The 24,505-nt window shown below is 30.8% G+C and overlaps 2 protein-coding genes across 2 annotated transcripts; both read right to left on the bottom strand.

Annotated features, from left to right (window-relative positions):
- Positions 1-228: 228 nt before the first annotated feature.
- LOC133317162 (mechanosensitive ion channel protein 10) lies at positions 229-2,964 on the bottom strand. The gene is made up of 5 exons (XM_061518995.1): positions 1,565-2,964; positions 1,330-1,450; positions 923-1,216; positions 646-848; positions 229-542 (listed from the first exon to the last, which is right to left on the bottom strand). Exons 1-5 carry the CDS (start codon positions 2,962-2,964, stop codon positions 278-280), a joined length of 2,283 nt encoding a protein of 760 aa, XP_061374979.1. The 3' UTR covers positions 229-277.
- Positions 2,965-14,666: 11,702 nt separating this feature from the next.
- Positions 14,667-19,178, bottom strand: LOC133317120 (serine/threonine-protein kinase STY8-like). Its single transcript, XM_061518944.1, has 5 exons — positions 18,972-19,178; positions 17,408-17,704; positions 15,267-15,777; positions 14,995-15,137; positions 14,667-14,858 (listed from the first exon to the last, which is right to left on the bottom strand). The coding sequence occupies exons 1-5, from the start codon at positions 19,176-19,178 to the stop codon at positions 14,667-14,669; spliced, it is 1,350 nt and encodes a 449-aa protein (XP_061374928.1).
- Between the last annotated feature and the right edge of the window lie 5,327 nt (positions 19,179-24,505).

Below are 24,505 nucleotides of genomic sequence, written 5' to 3'. Positions count from 1 at the left end.
CGCAGGGGATGGAGTTCAATCATGGAATGAAATTTTACATTAGATCCACTTGAAAAGGTTGGTACACTCATTCATACATAAGAGTCCTTAAGTCATAATTTCATAATCACATGTAGGGAAATTGTTAAAATTGTCTGTTAAGTCACTAAACTTTTACGTAAAGCACTACCCCCAACTATCATGAATTAAATAATCCAAAGAAAAGGTTTGATGGCATTTGACAGATCAAAGAAACGGACGAGGCAGATACATGCAGTTGCATAGTAAGGAGAAAGAATCATCTACTGAGTCCACTCGAATCTGGTTCCATATGTCTTAGATGAACACCTTGAGGAAGAAGGTTGTATCTGATATTGAGCTCTTCAAATATTTTCTTAATTTCCAGCAGCAGTTCAGTTCTCCGCTTGTTCTTCTCCCCAAACTCTTGAAAGTTCATTTTGTGGGTAACAAAGAGACCCATCTTAATCTTATTTACATTTTCAATCTCCTTCACTACTAAGTTGTAATTAGGATGCCAGTATTGTGGAGTTCTTTCCAAGTACCTGATTTTATTAAAAACATTAGAACATAAAATGAATTTAATGGAAATGCATTTAATGAACTCTCTAGAATACTAGTTTACCCACGAAGATATAATTAGCTTACCTGTTTATTTTTTCTTTCAGTGCCCCAACCTTCTCCACTGGTGTCATAAAATCAATGGAGAACTCTACACTGTCACCCATATCTGGGCTTCTGTAATAATTGCTAATAGGTTTTGAGGCCAGGATAGAGTTAGGAAAATACACCTTTTCATTATTAGGCTTCAAGAAGACTGTTGTCAATATATTCATTTCTTCAACCAATAGCTGCCAGATTATCAGAGGAGCATTAATAGGCAAGTCTAGAACAATGAAAAAAAATATTGGCTGCTATAAATTACCTGTTCACCGTCTACAACACATCGATCACCAACATCAAATGGATGCATTACAAACACGAAGATGAGAGCTTCAAATATATTCTTGCATGTGTTTCCAAACATGAAGCCTGCAAGCAATAGCTGCGATGAAAGGAATACAAGTACTTTTGTTGTAGCAATCTCCATTAGTAGAAGCCACACTATTATAGTTACCACTACTAGGATCCCGGACACAAGATTGTTCAATTGCTTTACAGCTGTTTTGGTGTCGCTTAAGGCATGTGCCAATGCTTTACGCTCTTGATATACCTTCAACTGAAGAACACAAACATTATGCAGTGAAATCTTTGCTAGTTGCTTACCAAGCAGAATTTCAGTCCTTCATTACTATGACAAATTTTTAGACAAACATGTATAGAAGACTTTACCACCCAGTCTGTTAAAGACTTTCTGGTGATTTGCCCCGTGTCTGCTTGGGCCAGTAGAGGAAATACCAGGTGAACCTCTTCCATAATCATGAACCTCCGGAGTTCGTACTCATCAATGTACCTATTCATAATGACAGAATTTTTTTAAGAGCAACAAGAGTAACAAACACCGAAAAAGAGGAGAGAGGAAACTACATTTACAACCATCTAGAGGTGATAGTGCATATATTCTTACGTGCAACAAGGGGCAGCAACATTCCTGAAAATGTAATAGGCAGCAGCAGTTGCTTCCATCTCATTTGTTATCTCTTTATCAGTTTGTTCATTTCCTCCATCATCGAAAGTTTCATCTAGTGAACTAGAGATTGTAGATAGCCCTGAATTTATCACTGCATCTACCAAAATCTTCATAGTCCACGCAGAAACTTTCTCTTGTTTCATTCTGTGAAGCTTTGCCATATCAATAACCCCTTTCTTTGTGTCACCTTTACCATTTGTACTCCTAAAACTGAAATGACCAATACTTTGTGATCCCCCAACATTCTCAGCCTCTTCCATAAGTGGAGGCCCAGAGAGAGTCTGCAGAACGTACTGATGAAAGATTGATTCTTGAATTCGATCAAAGAAAGACTTGACATGGAATTGTGATGCCAACATCTTTAGCAACAATGTCTTTATGAACCACAGCAATGCTCCAATGAGAAGGGAAACAAGACTCCACGTTATACCATCCAAAATTTTAGTCCCCAATTCAGATCGCTGGACCCCACGATTGATTAACAGCACCCATGTGAGAAGAACCAAACTAAGCCAAATGCAGACCTTGACACATTTCTTCAGTCCATGGACAAAATACAGAACCTTTTTCCTCAACAAAAAGTTCATTTCAATCAAGAAAACAACAATGTGCATGAACCATTTGGTAACTAACATGCCACAAAAGGTCACCATCACAAGCACACACCACCTCCATAACCCCAAACCCCCAATCTTTGTCTTTTTCAGTTTGTCAACTGTTAAACTAGCAAGCAAGCTACCCACAATGCACACAAACACAAACCATTCAATCAAAACCTTAGTTTTCAGTCTCTTACGCTTGCTTTTACTCAATTCAACTTTCCTGTAAATGATTTCATCCTGATCCTCCCCAGCCATCAACGGTGTCTTGGGAGTGATGTTAGAAGTGATGGAAACGGTTCTATTAACCGGCCCGGATTTGTTATTGGGCGAGTTCCTATATGGGGAACTAACAACAAATTGTTCTTGCAAAGTTGAAGTACTATCCTCTTCTAAAATGATCCCATCAATGGGACCAGGTTGTTCACCAAACCTTGATTTGGGTTTGGAATACACTGACCTTGCGAATGATTTTCTGCGGGAAAGGTTGGAATTTGAAGTGGGAACTTTGGGTGGCTTATTTGGGCTTGGCACGAACCTTATCTCAGGGGAAGCACAGTTTAAAGGTGGAGACTTTGAAGAAAGCTCGTTGTCGTTGCTTATTCTGTGAGGTGAATCAACCCCTTTCAAGTCATGGTTCTCTCCACCCATATTTGGAATCACCAAAACAACTTCTCTTTTCTTCTGCAACATGCTTACTTCGCCACCTTTTGGAGCTTCATGCTTATTAGCATCCATTCACAACCCTATAATGCATATAATAAAAAAAATAGAAAAACTTTCGGTTAATAATGAACTTGGGAGATCAAAATCAAAACTTTTTTGAGTTAGTAACGTACCCGTCATGTAATTGATGACAGAGAATGTTGGCTGGCAAAAGGTAAGTCAACAAAAATGGCTACGCTTTTTTGGGGAGGCAGAGTCCCAGTGTAAAGAAGTGTAATGAGAATGTGAGACAGTGTGTAGCCGAAAGAGGAGACTCTCTGGTTTTGAATCTCGAGAAAGCCAACAAGCACAATCGAAGATGGAAGTAACAACTCAACATATATAATATAGCAATAATGGCTTTTTAATATTTCTACTTGTTGAAAATAAAGATAACAATTTGCCACATTCTAGTAAATGGATCCCACAAGATAAGAAAGAGAAAAAAAAATTAGTGGATATCACTGATTTTATTTTATTTTTATTTTTTTTGGATGGTACTAATTTTTTTAATATGAGTGTGTTTCCCCATGAAAACTACTTTAGAGCCGTGTTTGATTTTTAAAAAGTAATATAAGATGTAGTGAATAAATTGATTACTTGGATTGGGATTTCAAAACCATTTTAATGAATTATTTTTGTATAAAAAAATTTATTGGTATTTGATTAGGATTTTAAAGGATTAAAAAAAATCATATAGTATTCGATTAGGATTTTAAAAGATTATTTTAGAGTTCATCCAAATCCGTTGGTATTCAACCAGGATTTTAAACAATGAAAAAATAATCCTGTGATATTCAAAAATTTTACGATTTTAATGGATTTTTTATTGGTGTGGATTTCGTGAGAGTTTTTAGTGAGAAATATAACTACGATGTCTCTCTCACAATTTCACCCTAGCTTCTAAGATTTCTTAAGATTTCTCTATCGCAGTATCTTCTTTTTCCTTTGATGGATTGACCCTCTAAAAACCGAGTTTCGATGGGAGCGATTTAAAATTTTATAAATTTTAAAAATTAATATAAGATGAGAGAATTGATTGATTACTAAGTATACAAAAATATTAATTGATTAAATTTTAAAGATGAATATATTTTTCATTTTTTGTTTTAAATACAAAATATTATTTTATAAAAAAATTGGTAAATTTTTTATAATTTTTTTTTTTTAAATATATACGTATTTTATTTTTTCGCTGGATATAAAAATTACTTTAAAATAAATTTTTTTAATTTATTTTGATATTTTCTCTTAATCAAACTTAATCCATAATGGCAGGCATGTTATTTTTAGCATTGAAAATTAGATTTTAGTTTAGATTAATTTTTTAGTAGGTTTTTTTTAATTATTTTAAATATAATTTTAATTATAGATTGTTTTTTATAAAATAAATTAACAGACACATGTATAATCTATATTATAATATAATTTAGAGCCATCTTGTGAAAAAATTTGCCACTTATAATTCATACAATGATTTGTTCTTTTGAAAAGTGTAAATTTTCTATCTTAAGTAAGTTTTTAAAAAATAAATAAATTATTTGGGTCACACACAAATTAATAAATTAATTTAAATTCTAATCTTTGAATTTTTAATTTTTAATTAAAATATAGTCATGAGATTAGATTTAATGACAATAGACAAAATTAAGAAAATCAATTAATTAGATTGATTGACCCAGAATAAGAAAATCAATTAATTAGATTGATTGGCTAGAATTAGGAAAACTAATCAATTGGATTGATTAGATAAAAAAATTACCCAATATGATTAAAAAGTGACGGGCGCTAATCAAGGGGGTTGATTAGCCATAATATTTAGTTTTCTTTTTTTCCTATTTAAATTAGATATTTTTCTTATTTGCTCTATTCAACACCCTAGCCAAAGATTACTTATTACCAATAATTACATTGAGGTAGATAGTACTAAGGGTGTTAACAGGTCGAGCCGAGCCAAACTTTGGTCTTAAAAGACTAAGACTGTGTTTAAATATGTCAGTCTGACCAAACTTGTTATCTGTTATGAATATAATTATCGATCTGAGGTTGGCTTATTTATAAAAAATAAGAGCCTAGTTTAGCCTGTTTTAAAAAAACAAGACAATAAAAATTTATCCAAACAGAATATACAATTAAAAACACTAGTAATTTCATAAATATTCATAAATTCAATGTATATCCAAACAACATAATATAGAACAAAATCATTCAAAAAATCTGTTTAACCAATAAAATGGATTAAGAAGAGATAAAGAGGGTTATTACAAGTAGTATAAAAAATATAAAATAAAAATAAAAATTAATATATTAGGCCAGCCTGAGATGCTTTAAGGCCGAGCTTTTGAATGAGAGTCTGAGGCTTTTTTATCAAATGAGCTTTTATACAAGTCCAAGTCTGGTTTCAACAACCAATTTTGGACATGTAAGCTCAAGCCTTCATGAGCCGAGCCAAAGGTCTCTGGTTCGTTTACCACCCCTAGATAGAACGTCTCTTCCATCATCCGTGTCTTATCCGCTTATTCCTCTATTCAATATATCTCCCACATAATATCTCTTTCGTCTTCCTTTCTGTCATCCGAATTGCAACTTCCTCCAAAATTAAAATGACATCTTCGACTTCTGCCTCTAAACAAGCAAGATTTAAAAGAATTTTTCAACTGTGTAGGAAACAACGATTAAGAAACCTAAACAATTCATGTAATTCTGGTCTTTTGCAAACAACATTCCACTCAACAATTTTGCATCATTTGTTCTTTCCTTCAAAAAAACTATTTCATTTAAATTTTATGCTCTACAATGAAAAGTTCATGTACCTCTATAGTAATAAAACATCATTTCTCTTTAAATAATTGTTTCACATACGTCTAATGCCCAATACCAATTTCAATTATAATAATAAATTAAAAAAGTTTATTATTTTTGTGGTTGTTTCTATCAAGTTAGTCTTTGGAAGAATTATATAGTTAAAATATTAATTTTTGTTTCCAAAATTTATAATTTGTAACCAATTTAAAATAACAATATCTTACATGTGTTAACTCATCAAAAAATTCTTGCAGTATAAATTTATAATGTACAATTCATGTTTAAATGTCTTTTATATGCATTACTATACAATTGCTTATATTTGTTGGATATTATTGATAGTATCAAAAGAAAATCAAAATTCAACTATATGCAATGATTGTGCTACTCCTTTGACGAAAAGAGCAAGACCAGACACGTCATATGTTCCTGCAGCTAATTTACAAGGTTAAGATTATTAATTTTAACTTCTTCAATTTAAATATCATTATTTATTATTTTATACATTAAACTTATTAGCAATTAAAAATAAATATATACTATTTTATTTTAAATTTGTAACAGTGTTTGTAGGTTACTGGAAAATCAACTTCGAAGTCAGTGTGAGGGAGCTTTAATCCAATAGAGAAAATGAGGAAGACCGTTACAAACATTCAATCTTGCACTTGTTATACAAGGTTTATTTGTAGTACAAATTTATTCCTATTATTTAATTTTTAAATCTTTATGTTCAATTAAACTCACAAATTCTCATTTGTGTAGAAAGAACACATGTGTCGACACCATTGACTAATTCAGCAACAACGTTTAACCTAAACAAAAGAAATGCACTGTTGGAAATCTCAAATGGTAGACAACTTTAAAATTTTCTTTTCAAACCTCATAATACTTTATAATTCCCATAGTTTATTAGCATTTACATCTATAATGATACTTTTCATTATTTACTTATGAACTGTATTGTCTTATTGTATATCTTAAAGTTGTTTGCATTTTTAAAAAAATGCATAGTAATTTTTTTTTTTTCCAAAAATATTTGTAGGCTTACAACAAACTCAATCTGCCTCTAATCAGGAAGCTTGTTCAAGTCAAGTAACCAAACAAGGGAGTACACCAACATCATTTAATCGAACCTCTGCTATTAAAGGTTAATTTCATCCTAAACTACAGAGTTTTTATGATTAGATAAATTTAAATAAAAAAATGATATACATATCACACAAGTTATTTACTAAGTATTTTTTATGACAATCTTCATACTTAAAAATTATCATTTTAAATTATTATTTTAGCAAGAAATCAACTTATAAGTCAAAATGAAGGTTCTTGTACAAGACATTTTATACAAAGAGGACATTCGCAATCATTGATTCATACACATGCTATACAAGGTTTATTTGACATTCAAATACCTTTTCCTACTATTGATGTGTTTTCATTTTTTAAATGATATATATATATATATATATATATATATATATATATATATATGTTATTTATCTGAGCTTTATGTTAACATTTTAACATGTGTTAAAAGCATGTATGATTGTAGGATGAGAAATGAAAGTCTTGAGAACTTGTTCAGCTATTGCAGTAAGTCCCATATGAAGGGCAGTAAGTCAAATTTGCCGATGTTGAACAAGGGATCAAGAAGACTCTGACAATCTGTTGTTTATTTACGTTAAAGTCTTAATCTAATGCTCAGTTGATAAAAGTTAATTTACATCTATCTCTGTATTACTATGGATCCAAATGATGGTGATGATATCTGGGAAATACATCTGTTCTATTATCATGTTTAAATCTTTCTCTTTTAAGTATATATATATATATATATATATATATATATATATATATATATGTATATATATGTATATTTGCATTTTATAATGAACTCATTCTTTTTTTTCTTTCGTCAAATGAAAAATATTTCATTTTGTAGATACAAGATCTTCATTTTTACTGTTGACTAATTCAAGCACAAAGTGTATCCCGATTGAAAGACTACATTTGAAGCCTAGCAAGCACGTCATCCGAAAAAATGATATAATTTCCTCTATTTTATGGAATGGAGCAATTGATTCCATTGAAACTAGAAGGATAGTTTTTTGTAAACCCCAAGAAAAATGTAAGGATGTCTTATTATTTTCCAATCATACGTAAACAATTGATAATTTATAATTTAACAGTTACTTTTTATTTGATTTGAAAATAAATGTTATCACATTTGTAGTGCCAATTGAGGTTTCAAATGACGAAAATCGAATTGACAATGCTATACTGAAGATGGAGAACAACAAGGTACTCAGTAAATAAAATATCATTTTTTTACTTCATGAGTTTTATTCTGAATAAATTGAACTAATATCAAATTGTCTTTTTAGAAGATGTTGATCTTGGGGAAACACCACTTGCAGATTCCAATGAGCAAAATGATTTTAATAATCCCATATTCGATATGGTGAGCAACAATGTAGTCCTTTACTGGTATTAATACATCTTCAAAAAATTATTTTATTTGAAACATATGATCTTGAGGATTTTGCTTTTCAATATAATTTTTGCGGAGCTTCATTTTGGTACGGAGAAAAAGCTGAAAAGACAAAGGAGACTTATAATCCTGAATTTGCAATGTGTTGTATGAAAGGAAAGATTCATCTTTCATTCTTAAGAAAACCTCGTCACCTATTGTTTAATTTGACAAATGAAATTGATAGTAGGATCTCCCGCTTCATGCAAAATATTCGTCAATACAACAACATGTTTGCATTCACTTCAATCGGAGGAAAGGTTGACACGTCTTTAAATAATGTGACTGCTCCAAATTTATTTTGAGTGGGCAAATTTTTTTATAAGATTGGTTCCTTATTCCCAACTGAAGAACGACAGAAAAAGTTTGCTCAATTGTATATCTACGATACTCAAAGTGAGATTTCAAATAGGATGAACCCCTTTAGGTGATTCTAAATTTTAACAAATATCTCATAATGTTAAACATATTCATTTTTGATATATTAAATGCTCATCATTATAGTCAATAACTCATCTATTATGTTCTCTTATTTTTCAAAAATTGGGGTAACAATACAGGAAATTTGGATAAATCTTTGGTTCAACATTTGAAACAAATGATTGATGAACACAATGTGCTAGCAAAGAGCTTAAGAAGGGTTAAAGATTATTTATATCAGCAACAAACAACAAGAGGATATACAATCTTCCAACTACTGATGAAGTAGCTACCGTAATTGTTGGAGATTTTGAACTTGGAAGAGATGTCATTGTTAAAAAAAATGATGGCAAGCTGCAGAGAATTTATGAAACTCGCGTCGCTTTCATACCTCTGCAATATCTTTTGTTATTTCCATATGGTGAAGATGGTTACCAAGATGACATACCATTAGGAGAGTCTACAATAAATAACAACAGATATAAAAGGGTCAAGGTCACGTTAAGAGAGTTCATTGCCTTTAGAATTCAACAACGAGATTCTGAATATGGCAACGTCTTAAATGACAAGAGGTTATTCCAACAATTTTTGGTTTATGCGTATACAATGATTGAAGCCCAAAGGATCCAATGGACTAGGTTGAACCAATATGTCATTAGATCAGATATCTTGAGTGGATTACAAGAGGCAGTTATGAGAGGTGAAAAGGATCCAACAACCTCTAGAAAACAGATTATTTTACCATCATCTTTTACGGCAGGGATGATATACATGTTTAACAATTGGCAAGATGCAACGACAATCTACAAGAGATTTGGATTGAACCTGATTGGTTCACTACAAAGTTTTTAAATGAAATTAAGTGTTATGAATTTCCTAATTATAAAATCACTGTGAAAGAAGGAGTTTCCATTATGCTCTTAAGGAATATAGACCAATTTCCTGGCTTGTACAATGGAATGAAACTGATAGTTAAAGAATTAAGAAATAATATCATTGGTGCAACTGTCGCTACAGGAAATTATATTGTTCATAAAGTTTACATTCCACGAATGAATATGATTCCATCAAATACTGACATTCATTTGAGATTCGAAAGAAGGCAATTTCTAATTAGTCTATGCTTTTCCATGACCATTAATAAGAGTAAGGTCAATCTCTTTCTTATGTTGGACTATTTTTACTGAAACATGTTTTTACTCGTGGACAACTATATGTCGCCGTTACTAGAGTAAAATCTAGGAATGATTTGAAGATTTTAATTTTAGATGAAAATGAAAATTCATGTAAAAAACTAACAATGTTATTTACCAAGAAGTGTATCAAAAGATTTGAACTTTAATACATGAGTCTTTATTCTTCTATTTAAATTTAGTAACATTTTTTACATCATATTTCCTTCAAAATTTATTTTTATGTATTTTACAATCTTTTGCTTATAATATTCATATCAACATGTAATAAAAATCATTCCATCATAATCCTTGTGTATCGCATGAATTAAAATACTAGTATCATATATTTATATGCTTAGAAAAAATATTTGTCCTTTTTAAAAGATGACCATTTTAGTTAAAATTAGTATTTTTTATTTAAAAATTAAATAAAAAATCATCCACTTTTTCTCCTCGTAATTTATATTGTATATCTCTTTAGCTCATTTAAAAGGACACAATTCTATGTCCATTAAAACACCAAACCTTATAACTATTCCTACTTTTTTTTTTTTTTCTTTTGCATATTTATGCTCACGTTACCATCCACACCTAACAAAAGAAAAAGTTGACTTTTTGTGTATTGATTTGAGAAGGAAAATTATAGTTCTTTAAGTATGTAATTATAAGTTTAACTCTAAAATTTGTCTATAGAAAAAAGATGAAATTAATAGTTCTCATATTGTACGAGATAATTTTTGTCTCTTATATATATATAAAAGTGTGTTGCCCATATTTTTTTTCCCTCTCTATTATTTTCATTTGGGTCTCACACACTTTTATGTATATGTAAGAGATAAAATCATCTCTTACAACATGAGAAACACTAATCCTAAAATAGATATTAGCATTTGACATCTAATTGTATCGTAAAAAATTACAAAAAATACTCTCAAAAATCAAAAAATTATATTTTATCAAAAAATAATTATATTTTTTGTAATTAAATATGTTTTGAAATATAAAGAGTAAACTATTTTTTTTTAAAATGAGATAATCGTTGTGCTTATATTAATATTATATGGTTACTGTGCCTTCACCAGCCACAATGGTCCATTTTGCTGCAACTATTTTTATTTGGTTGGCCAACGAAGTATCTTCAAAATTAACAAGCATCTTTCTTTGGTTGGGTAGGATGAGCGAAATCAATTTATTGACAATATAAAAGGAGCAATGAGCCAAAAAAAAGAAGAAAAAACAAAGGCGTTGCCAACACACTGCCGGTGGAGAATAATGACACTGAGGCTGCTAGTGATATGCACAAATTCACTCATCATGAAAGTCACAACTCACAATTGAGGAGCAAATTTATAATAAATATAACTAAAACAACCATGCATGTTGCCTTATGACTTGGATTGGACCTCATCACCATAATTTTCCCAGCAAAACGACAACTATATATATATATATATTGAAGCTGCTTTAGACAGCATTAACATTTTCCTTTCATTTTTTCTGGTTATACATCGATGGTACGAAAACTTTTATAATACATAACATATATTAAATAATGGGTTCGCTTTTTCTACAGTTATATAACTTATCTACATTGAACCTAAAACGACGTCGTTTTGAGACAGAAATCAAGGTATTTTTGTAATTATAATTTATTTCAGGGTTATAATAGTCTTTTTCATTATAATTTTTTAATTTTTAAACCCAAAACGACGTCGTTTTGGAAACAAATGTAGATAACTTATCTACATTCATTATAAAAACATTAAATAATAGCCTTTTTTTTGTATCCAATAGCCTTTTCTTTTTATTAAGTGATCCCAAGGTGTCCCTATATCTTTTGGAAATGAAATTAATCTTTGTTCGAATACCAACTTAGATTTGATATTAAAGAAATGAGAAATGTTGTATCATTTTAAAGGATGTAAAGTTGTGTCATTTTAAGAGAGAGAAAAAGATAGATAAAGGAGGAGAGAGAGTTGACAAAAAAAATAAAGATGTGAGTCCCACTTTTTTGTGAGAGTGAAAGGATATAAGTTGTGTCATTTAAAAGGATAAACACTTTTTCCTAAAGAAATATAATAAAAAGTTATTAATACGATCTCATTCAATAATTTCAACTTTTGAATTGAATTGTTTATTTACATGGTGTTAAATTATTAAAAGTCTGATCGACCTCTCTTTCTATTAATAAATAATTAAATATTATGAAATTTTTTAGAACGAATAGACATACTTGTGAACTTGTCCACCTTTTAAGTTTAATGGACGCTTGTGTGAGAGAATGTACTAGAAAAATATAATATAAAATTTTTGATCTAATTTTATCTAGCACTTTAAGTTTTTAGTTTGAATTTATTTTTTACAATTAAGTTATATAATTTGATATCTCTAACTACAAGAGGCAAATAATAATAATAATAAAGTAAATAAGTTGAAACTATTAAAATATAATTAAGATATTGTGCAATGGAGGCAATCCTCATTCTTAATATAAACAAAATCAATTGCTAGATTAGAGTTGGAAATTTTTGATATCTTCACTTGTTCTCTTAATAATTTTTCAACATAGATATTCTTTGTATTAAAAAATAATAATTATATATTAGTTTATACTGTACGTATTCTGATGTGAACTTTAATGTTTACCTGATGTGCTAATAATTGTATTTACGTAGTTAATGAAAAAGATAGTTAGCAATTGAACTACACTACCTCAAGCCAAAGTCGTATGAAAACAGTAAGGGTTTATTTGAGAGTTGGTTTTAGGAGGGGAAGGAAAGGAAGGGGAGGGTTTTAGTAAGCTCTTTTCTTATTTGTGAGTTTAAAAAAAGAAGGGGAAGAGTTTGGGGATTTTTATTAAAACCTCCAAAATCCTCATTCTTCTTAAAATTAAAGTTTCCCCAATTTGAAGGGTTTGAGAGGAAAAATATTTAAAATTACCTATCTACCCTTAGGATTAAAATGTTAAAACTACATAATTGTGAATCATTTTTAAATGCGATATTATTAGAAAAATCTCAAATACCGACAGAATTTATTGATGAAAAATATTTCGTCAAAAATAGTGATGAAATTTTTGATGAAAATCATATATGTCAAAATATTTCCGTAAAAACTAAAGACAAGATTAGAGACGGAACCAAATTTTGCCATAATCACTAACATAAATTTTGTACAGAAAAAAAAATCCAGACAAAATTATTGATAGAATCTAAATTCCGTCGAAACTTTTAACGAAAATATTTCCGTCCAAAATTTTGATGAAACACATTTCCATCGAAAAGTTTTGACGTAAAACAATTACGTCAAAATGTTTTACAAAAAATATTTCCATCAAAATTGTGACGAAAAATATTTTCATCAAAATTTGTGACTAAAAATATTTCGGTAAAAAATTTTGACGGAATTTTTTTTTTGTCAAAATTCTTTACGAAATCTAAATTTTGCCAAAATATTTCACCAAAAAACATATTCATCGAAATTTTTGACGAAAAATATTTCCACCAAAATTTTCAACGAAACACATTTCTATCAAAAATTGTTGACGAAAATTTTTTTCATTAAAATTCGTAACAGAATTTAAATTCTGCCGAAAGTTTTCAAAGAAAATATTTTCGTTAAACTTTATGGCAAAAAAAAATTTCTGTCGAAATTTTTAACGAAACACATTTTCATCGAAAATTTTCGATGAAAACAATTTTCGTCAAGTTTTTTGATAAAAACATTTCCATCAAAATTTTCAACGGAACTCATTTCTCTCAAAAAATTTCGACAGAAAATATTTCCATAAAAATTTTTGACGGAAAATATTTCGACAAAAATTTTTTATGGAAAAAATATTCTGTCAAAATTCTTTACAGAATCTAAATTTCGTCGAAAGTTTTGAATGAAATATTTTCCTCAAAATTTCTAACAAAATAATTTCTGTCGATATTTTTGTCAGAACACATTTCCATCGAAATTTTGAATGAAAAACATTCCGTCAAATTTTTTGACAGAATTCTTTTTTCGTTTAAAACATTAGACGGAAACTAAATTTCTTCAAAAATTTCGATAGAAAATTTATTTTTGTAAAAGTTTTCATCGGTTGAAAAATTTCGTCGCTTTTCGACGAAAAGTATTCCGACGAAAAAAATATTTTTGTGATGAATTTTTCATCGTTTGCAACGTAAAAATTTTATCGAAAATATGATCTTTTTTGGTGTTGTGAAAAGTACATACATAATTTTGTTAGAAATTTTAAATTTAATTTAATTTGTAAAATATAATAATTATATTAATTAAAAAAAAGGATAAAATTGTAAAAATATCTCATTAACCCTCACTTTTCCTCCTTTACCATTTTTTTAACTCCCAAACAAGGGAAGAGAATAACCTTTAATTTTCTTCCCTCCCTCCCACTTGGATCCCCTTCCTTCTTTTGCCCTCCAAACTTCCAAACAAAGCCCTAAATGAAGTGTGTGTATTTTTGGGGATAGTGGGTATAAGTATGCTCTAATATGCAATTCCCTTTATGTCACGTTGGCACGTTAAATCGTTCAAATAAATAAATAAAATTATTCCTAAATTAACATAAATCAAAGTATCAAAATAACACAATAGAAGACGATTAATCTCTTGATCGATTACCAAAAACAAGGACAACCTAACAAGTTAACCTGTTCTTAATCAGTATAACATATTTTATGTTGGGACAAGATATAAATTGAAAGGTTATATATTGAGACCCAGCCCATTAAAAATGATGGGTAAAACAGGCTAACCCGAAGGATAAAGCCCGTTTTCCCAACCCTAAATTCGATACACTAGTTTGAACTTTGAAGGACTTTCTTGACGTAACTTTTGAGGCTACTGTTAATTGTTGAGAAGGATGGTCGAGTAGATGGATTTCCATCCCAGCAAAGGCATATCAAGTCAATCAGCTCTTCCAGTTGGAAACCATCATCCTGTGATGGAAGCATAGGACGCAGCTTACCCTCCACTACTTCCATAGCAATCTAACATATAACACATATATATATATATATATATCACATAAAGTAAGATTTTAATTTTCTAATTTATTAAGACCAAAATTGATGAACCAATTAATTCTATAAAATAAGCCATTCATGATCAATGTGATGATGATACCTTGAGGGGACCATATTCTGTTTCAATGTAGGGGTAGTTTCCAGTTAGAAGCTCGTTAAATATGACACCGAAACTATATACATCACATTTTTCATTATAGGGCTCACATCGGATCACCTCTGGTGCCATATACACGTATGTTCCTGAAAAAAGTGAAAAATAATTAACACGACAAGGATCTTAACTTCACAACCATGTAATTATCGATGTGTACGTATATTAATGTGAGTCACAAGTAAAACTACAATCCAATGTGTATTTGTTGAACTTGCCTGTTTCTCCAGTGAGAGCCATTTCCTCGTCGTCCAAGAAACGGGCATGTCCAAAATCAGCTACTCTAACATGCATGGCATCGTCCAAGAAAATGTTGCTGGGCTTCAAGTCACGATGAATAACTTTGGGCTTTTGTTCATGAAGATATTGCATGGCTTGGGCTATCTCTAAGGCCATCATCACTCTGTCTTTGAAAGGTGGAAGTGGCACAATTCTATCTTTGCACCTTTTGCCAGGGCCAAATAGCCACTCTTTGAGCGTGGTGCTTAGATACTCGGTAACAACCCATGCATGATGAGGAGGCTCAAGGCACGCACCCATAAGTTGAAGCACAAACCGGTGGCGTTGCTTTGAGAGAGTTTCAACCTCTTGAGCGAAGAATGTAACACCGTTTGCATTTGTGCTGAAGAATTCAGTAGACATGCACTTTACCGCCACATCAAATCCGCGCCATGTTCCCCTATGAATGTCTGCCGTGGTTCCCTGCCCTATTTTCTCTTCCAACTGAATCTGTTCAAGTTTATTTTATTTCTTATATCATTGATTATTTACCACAATTTTAATATTACAATGTTGATGTTGTATATATATGAAGGGAAGAATGTTTCTTTTCTTGATACTGTGATCCCAAAATCAGGTTGGATTTGAGTAAAAAAAATATAGAATATTTTAAGAATTTGGTTTTTCTGTCTAGTAACATAAATTATCCAAAATGACTTTTATTTATTTATGAAAAAAATATTTTTATTACAAGAGATAAAATTATCTTCCACAACCCAAAACAACGTTATTTTAAAATTTACGAAAAAAATAGAATATTTTAAAAATTTAGAATTGCAGAAGATAATCTTATTTAATTTATTGTCGCAGGAGAAATATATATATATATATATATATATATATATATATATATATATATATATATAGGGCATGTTATTCTTATATCACTGCAAGACTTGTTAGTTTTACATCATATCTCAATCGTTGATGGACGGAAATTATCGGTTGATATTTGTAATGTAATTAATAATTAATTAATTCATATGACTTCTTAAATTATAACCGTTGGATGCACATAAATCAACTGTTGAGATGTGGTCTAAGACTTATTAGTCTTACACCGGTGTAAAATAATCTTGATCACCTATATATATAGGTAAAATCATTTCTACAGTCACTTTACGTACAATAATGACGCGTGTATGGTTATGATTCCTCACATTTAATGTTTTCACGTATATATATGATAAGTATTTAATTGCTGCACATATACAGTAGTAGCTGCAGAAATGTAAACCCCATATATATATATATATATATATATATATATATATATATATATATATATGAGGTAGGATCCTTTGACACCGGTGTCAAATTTCAATTTTGACACCTCATCTGAGAGCCGTTAGATCAAAAAAGATCAATGACTCTGATTTGCAAGCATGTGACACCATTGATCTTTTTTGATCTAACGACTCTCAGATGAGGTGTTAAAATTAAAATTTGACACCGGTGTCAAAAGATTCTACCTCTGTATATATATATATATATTCCGAGTTATATATATCGAAAAATATTTTCTTATGATAAAGGAGATAATGTCTCTCCCCTACACTAATAAAAATGTGGGTCCCATGATCTTTTTTATTTTATTTTATTTTTTACAAATAGTGGGACCTACAGGTTTGTTTCTATGACATGAAATAACTTATCTCCTTTAACATGATATCAATAACACTATATATATATATATATATATATATATATATATATATATATATATGTTAGAGAGATATTTTCTTATCTCCTTTTCATGGTATCAGAGCTTCAGTGACTACGAGGTCACGAGTTCGATCCTCACTACCCCTCTTTCAGGTGGAATTAAGAAAAGCACAAGGCAAACCAAATAAATGAGCTTATGCAGGCTCTTACGTAAAGAGGTGTGGTAGAAAGATATAAAATAATTAATTTAATCTCACTCAAAGTCTTAAAATTTTGGATTGAAGTGAAGTTTTTTCAATATATATATTCTGAGTTTTAAAACGATATTATTTTGGTTAGGGAGATAACTTTGGGTAAAGTGAAATATATAACGATATATAAATCGGATCCTATATTAGGATAGTAAGGTACTAACCTCAATTGGATTTATATACCAGCCATTGATTTTAGCTTGATCAATGACGGCCGCTAGATTGGGGTGATGGTTCGCAGGAGTGAAAATTTGAGGACTGGTGGTGGCGGAGTTGACGGTGTGGATAGAGAGAGGAGAGTGTTGGAGTCCACCTTTGGAGTGGTTAATGAGGTCCAATATTCCATTTTCCTGTGCTATTTGGAGGCAGTACCTTAAGTAATCTTGCGTCCGTTCCAGTCTTTTCCTATACATGACTCGAAGTTCTGTCTGCCTTTGCACCTCCTTTTCCAAACCTGCCACCTACTTGTGACACGTATCAGACGCAAGCAAATATTTTATAACTAAATATTATGCAATATTGCCCTTTGTTACCACTTATTTAAACCCATTTCTTTTCTTTAATCTTTGGAAAATAGCATGTTACATTTTAACACAACAATAAAGGTAGGATCTTCTTACGTCAAGTTTAAGTATTATTATACTTACACCCTTTATTAGCATTAAATTTACCAACAGTAGTATTAAATTTTTTTATATAAGTATCACAAACTACCAATAATGTGATTATGCTTTACTTATTTGGGAACGGATCCACTACCAAAAAAGTTTATAACTCTTACAACCAACTTAATCACGTTTGATTTTTAATCAATCTAACGGTTATAAATTAATAACATTTATTATGTCACATTTATTAATTCCCAATAAATTAATAACCATTAAATTGATGAAAATCAACAGTGATTAAATTGTAAGAGTTATAAACTTTTTTAGTGGTAAGTGAATCTTTTTCCTAATTAATTTATGTTAATTGAATATTAATGGTTGTACACGACATACATATTAGCTTTGGATACGGACGCACGAAGAAAATTCTGGCCCATGTTTTAATCCAAATAGAGAATGGCCCACGAAGCAACCTTTACTTGGATTATGTTGGCCCTTGACTTGCATTCCCGGGCCAAAGTCCCGACAGCCCCTATCCTACTTAAAGCTGAAAGTGAGTCGAATTAGCTCACGAAATTGTTCATGGGTCAATTTATTTAGTTTAACTAATCAAGACTTTTGGCTCATTTATAAATTAACTGAACTTGATTTTTTACATGTTCATGGTACGTTATTGGCATTTTGTATTTCATGATGAAGAAGTAAATAAACACATAAGCATACAGAAGATATTCAATATTCTTTGGCCATTAAATTCTATGCAATCATTTTTTTTAACCGATTGAAAAATATTCATTAAGGAAGAAATAAACCTCAGTGCGTGGATGCAAATCTAAAAGCATACGTACCCAATAAACGGTTGTGAAATATATCATGATATGCGATTTCGAAGAGCATGAGATATACTAATTGTGCTACGCTCAATGTACTAGGGATGAAATTTCTACTAATGTATGTGTTCTATCCTAGGGACAGAGATATTTAATAAAAGACTAGTATATTGATTTTGGATCTAGATGCTTTATGAAATATTTATGAATTAGATACTTTTGAGTGTAGTATAGTAGGTATGAAAAAAAAAAATGACCAGTCATTTTTACATATAATACATGAAAGTTACCTTTCCTTCCAATTTTTCACAACGATGCTGGAGCTGATGCTGTTGCAAGGTTGATGTGGTCGATTCCACAGTCCTAACGCTGCTGAAGCCTCGACAGCATCCACTAGGTATAGGGCTAAGTGGTTCTTGCTTTGTCCCCGAATTCGACTTGGACGATGACTGCCGAGAAAGGTTATGCCGACTTTGAGGGCTGTGACTCATGCTCATGTCTGTTTAATTTAGTTTCGTCTCTCTATCTGTCCTTCAAAATGATGTTACGTTCAATTTGTGTAGGAGGAGGCAATGAGTTTTGGAGTAGAAGGGGGGAACCTAAATGGAGTCTCAACGGTGCCTTAATCATAACCTTGCTGCACCTTTTTTGTTGTTTAATGCATGCCGAATAGCACACGACAATCTTGACGGACTTTGTGATGAACATTGAACAATTATACTTATTTATTACGCGAATTACCTTGGGTTGCTTTCATATACGAATAATCTTATTTAGTGAGAGAAAATTTATTTCGAAATTAACTATGAAAAGGAAGAATGCATAACAATATATAAGTGGTAAGAAATTTTTTTAAAAGAAACTATTCACACACTATCCAAGTATCCAACGAATCATATATATTCCTACAACTTTCACAAACTTTTTTTTATTACAAATCAGCATTTTCTTCATATACCTTCTAAACCAGAGTCTATAAATTAACTTGCTAGCGTTCAGAATGTGATCCAATCAAGTAAATCTCACATCTCTCATGTGGGATTGGACTTGTAGTTGTAGCCACCTTATATGGAATTCATTGCATTACTTTAATAATATATTTTAAAAAATATTTGAATATTTATTTTTTAAAGAAAAAATGCATCACATATGTCAATCGCCCTTCTAAACCCCACAAAAATATATGTGGATTCCTTTTCCATTTGTAACTTCAGAATTTGGATAAAGGACAAAAGCCTGCAATTATATAAATATGTTAACTACTTCAATTTGAATAGAATAGATCTCTGGCTGGCCGATTCGTTTAATTGGTTTATATTTATTATGAACACAGAAAAAAGGAATTTTAAGAGTTAAAAACAATGTTGCCTATAAATTTTGACCATGGCAAAATGGCAGGGTGGAGGCGGTGGGCGTGGGAGGCAATATCTGCGGAGTTTACCTAAAAACCCTGAGCATGGGGATAATATAATAATACGTTAAAGCTACATTTAATCATTAGCCGAGTCAATGTTGTAACATGCCCATGTGGTTAGTTTTATTTTTTCGAAAACAAACATTCAGAAAGCGACAACAGTATATTTAATTTCTTTCTAGGATGTAGGAATTAATATTTCTTCGATGATAGAATATAAGTTACAATTAATCTTTCCGAAAAATTTATTCTGCATATAAAAACGTAACGCAAGTAGTGATTATATAGCATTACATAATTATGTGGTTGTTGAATCTTTATTTTGCTCTTTATTTATTGCTATTAGAAGTTTAGATCCCATTTTGTGGTATATATACGAGTTTGATTTTTTTTTTTCATATTATAAGAGATAAAATTATTTTGTGGTATATATATGAGTTTGATTTTTCTCATATTATAAGAGATAAAATTATTTTGTACAGAGACATAAAAGTATGCGAAACCCATATGAGGTCATGTGAAAAGAAAAGAGGAAAAAAAAATTATGAGCCTCACACTATTATACTATGTTGTACCAACAACATAGGACACAAGATACGACATGACACGAAACGTCGACACATTAATTCTAAAAAATGATATATTTTGACATATTAAGACAAGTTTTAATATTAAATAATATTTTTCATATATATAATATAGTTTATATTAAATACATACAGTAGCCTATAATAAGTCATATAACTAATCAAATATTCAAATTTCATAACATAAATATAAAGCAAAAATAATTTTTCATGTCTTTTTTAATTTTTCATGTCAAAATTCCATAACAAAAATTATTTGATTTATAAATTAATTTTTCATATTTAGTTAAAAAGAAAAAAAAATTGTGTTAAAAAACAGGGTCTCAAAAAACATTGACAGACTGTCGAAAAACGTTGACTGCATGTCGTAATGTATCGGTATGTGTGTAGAAGATAAACATGAAAGACATTAAATTCATATATCTTTACACAGCACAACTTAATGTCTAACGGACTAGGATGGACTATATTTCAAGAAAATATTTTCAAGAAAATCGATAATCTATTAAGGGTTTTATTTTTTTTATGTTAATTAGAGAAATTATATTCCACTCTTATTTCGATTTTCATGTTATATTTATTTATTTATTTTTTAAGTAAAGTGGATGGGTCGCACCATTTGTTTTATGTGTGGGAGACAAGAGAAATTTATAAACTACGACGGTTCTATTAATTACCATGTCATTAAACCTATTTTAAACAAATCAAAATTTATTCATTGACATTTTACTAAAAAAACTTATAAACACACACAACAAGGATGGATATATGTTTTCACACATAATTAAGAAGGATTTTATTTGTCTCATGTTGCATGAGATAATTTGTCTCATGTAACATCAGAAAAATAAAACTCAATTAAGAATCAGGTAAAAATACTATCATATTTTTTTTCATTGTGAAGTATCCCAAGATTGATTGCTTATTTATCTTACAAAGTAAGGGCTCATTTTAGGTGCATCAGAGTACATACTTCTTTGTTAAAAAGAGAAAAACATAGAATATAGATAAAAATAATTATAAAAGTGAGAGTAGTATAATAATACTACTTTTTATCATATTTAATAAAAGGAGAATCGAGTATCATGCAGCAAGAGAAATTTCGAGTCATGCGGTGAGCCAAAAAATGCGGGGCCCACTTAATTCTAAAAAAAAATGGCCCATTTTTTCAATATATTTGCTGGAAGTTCAAAATTCCTACAACAACATAATACTCGATTCTCCCTTTAATAAATGATGTATGGAGTATAGGATCACCGAAAATATTTTCACAAAATAGATGCAAAAATGCAGGTGCATGGTGGAACAATAAACAGTTTCTCGCAAAGTGGTTTCAAAACAAGTACTTACTTGAAGTCTAATCTAAGTGCATAAGTCGAGCTCGTGAAATCCAACGAATACATTAATTAGTCAGTTAGTTAGCCCATAATATCATACCATGTGTATAAAGCAGTGAACTGTTGCAACTTGGACATGTCCACATAATTCAAAGTGTTCGAAACCCAAAACTCGGAAGGTAGAATATTGTCGTGTGAACGTTATTCAAGAGCTTTGGATTTTGAAAGAGAAAAAAGAGGCAGAGAAAGAGATTCTTCGGTGGACCTAGAAACAATATCATAATTATCATCATCTTCCTATCACTTTCTTTGTACTTTGTATGATAAAGAGAAAGCGGCTTACGTTTAACAGTGTAGTGGAAACTCACCTCGGGATCACCAATTACTATACCTTTGTCTTTTGCTAACAAAGAAAAAGAGAGAGAGGACATATTGTGGTGTGGACCGTCAAAACTTAGCCCATACCATAGAATAAGCGACCCCAGTGCTTATCGTCCCTGCCCAACTTTACATTGCTCTTTTGTTACGTAGACTCGGAGAGGCTTGACGACTTGGTTACTTAATGCGAGCTACCTCTTTAGAAAAGCCCCTTAAGAGTTACCCTTTGTGGCTGTTTCGCTGATTTTTAGTTATCTTTTTTTATTTTCCCATTTCCTAGCTTGGATTATATACAAAAATAAAGTCACTCGGTATGATTTGACCTTTTCCTAGTTTAACTGAAGCCTATAAATGAGTGTCATAAGCTAAATAAAATGGATATAGGTGAATTGACAGACCCAGGGTATTTGGAGAGAGAGGGAGAGTATACTAATGCTATATTTCGTACTTTAGGAGAAGATTGTTATTCATTGGTAATAGTCCTTTGCTATGAGCTCGGCTGATAGTGCTCCTTTTTTTTCAAGTATTCAGACTCAAAGTATTCAACCTGCCTCTAGTCAAACACCAGATTAGCTCGAGTCCAACTTGGCTCTAATATCACTGTCAGATGGGTCCAGCTCATAGCTGAAGATTACTATCAATGAGTTAAGCTAGTCCAACACTAACAAATGGATTCGACATCATATCTCAATTCAAAACTTTAAGACATTAGATTTATAAGTCCATCCACTTATATTTACTCTACTTTAGTCCATTAGTAATTAATGTGAGACTTATCACACTAAAATAATCTGAGCTGCGTATACAAAATGTAAATATATATAAGGAGTCATGAGTAAGAGTGAAGGGAATGCTTATGATTATAACTAAGGTTTTAGGAAACAATTGAGCCAACCTCTATACCAACTACGACAATAAAATTCAAAAAGGAAAATGACGCTGTGGCAGTTGGATTGTCTAGCTAAGTAGTAGTTTGTATATAATTAGTTATTAATTATAATCTTTAAAATATATGCAATCTCTTGATCGTGTATATTTTTATTTTGGAAAAAAGAAAGTCTTTTGGATGAGACAGCAAAAAAATTATTCCTCTCATCATTGCTGCGCTACTTCTTCCAACTCACCCACTGTACGGAATCTAACCAACGAAAATGATAGGAGCTATCCCTACCCAAAATTTTAATCCAGTGACGCAGTTTTAAAGTTTATTCTACTTAATCTAATACACACACAAACATTTATTTTCAACTTGAAACCGTAAAGTAGTGCATTAAAAATTACATAAGCACTTCCCTACCTGCATTTCTTGAATAATTAAGTTATAGAGATCCACCGTCCGCTAGTTAAACAAATAACAGTTATATATTAGTTTCTGATATGATCATGTTAATACTTTGACTAAGGAGAGATTCTTTTTAAGTGGGTCTTCCTCCATTTCGCAACCTTATGCATGCTCATCACGTAGTAATCTTAATCATATACTTTATTTGAGTAGGCTATTATTAGGTCTACTAACAATGAACCCTATATGGCATATCTTTTCAATGTTTATGAAGCATTTGAAATATGATTTTTATTATAATGATCGAACGCCTCTAACTTGAGAATTGCCATGCACATGCGTATTGGTGGGACTCTTGTTTCACCATAGATAAGCGCTTCGTTTCATTTGACGTTCGTGACACAACATTGAATATTTTATTTTTAGTTAGGATAAATGTTAGAGATATTAAATATTTGGCATGATTGATTTATAACATAATAATATTAGGATTTTTATGACTATTTGATTTGGAGTTTAATGGCTAACATACTTGTTGAGATATATAGTCCCATATTGGTTGTATGAGCAACTAATGTGGAGTTTATAAGGCCTTGGACACTCCCACCCTTAGAGCTAGCTTTTGGGGTGGTGTATCCCAAGGTTCTTTACATGGTATCAAAGCCTCGTCGTCCCCCACTTTCTCTTGTGGAGTTTCTTAGCACAGGTAGGCTGAGCCTGTTGCATTGTCCACTCTTAAAGCTCAATGGGCTCTTGTGTGAGGGGGCGTGTCCCACATTGTTGTATGAGCCAACTAATGTGGAGTTTATAAGACCTTGGACACTCC

Source organism: Gastrolobium bilobum, unplaced genomic scaffold (assembly GCF_033153095.1).
Source record: "Gastrolobium bilobum isolate Gb01-03AN ecotype WA unplaced genomic scaffold, APGP_CSIRO_Gbil_v1 utg5255, whole genome shotgun sequence".
NCBI lineage: Eukaryota > Viridiplantae > Streptophyta > Magnoliopsida > Fabales > Fabaceae > Gastrolobium > Gastrolobium bilobum.
This window is presented reverse-complemented; position numbering and strand designations above follow the sequence as displayed.

Coding starts and splice junctions, on each gene's coding strand:
- LOC133317162 (XM_061518995.1), bottom strand. CDS start 2,964: ATGGATGCTAATAAGCATGAAGCTCCAAAAGGTGGCGAAGTAAGCATG. Junction 1,451..1,564: donor GTTGCTGCCCCTTGTTGCAC/GTAAGAATATAT, acceptor CATTATGAATAG/GTACATTGATGAGTACGAAC. Junction 849..922: donor GTGTTGTAGACGGTGAACAG/GTAATTTATAGC, acceptor ATAATCTGGCAG/CTATTGGTTGAAGAAATGAA.
- LOC133317120 (XM_061518944.1), bottom strand. CDS start 19,178: ATGAGCATGAGTCACAGCCCTCAAAGTCGGCATAACCTTTCTCGGCAG. Junction 17,705..18,971: donor GTGAAAAATTGGAAGGAAAG/GTAACTTTCATG, acceptor TGTCACAAGTAG/GTGGCAGGTTTGGAAAAGGA. Junction 15,138..15,266: donor GGCTCTCACTGGAGAAACAG/GCAAGTTCAACA, acceptor CACTTTTTTCAG/GAACATACGTGTATATGGCA.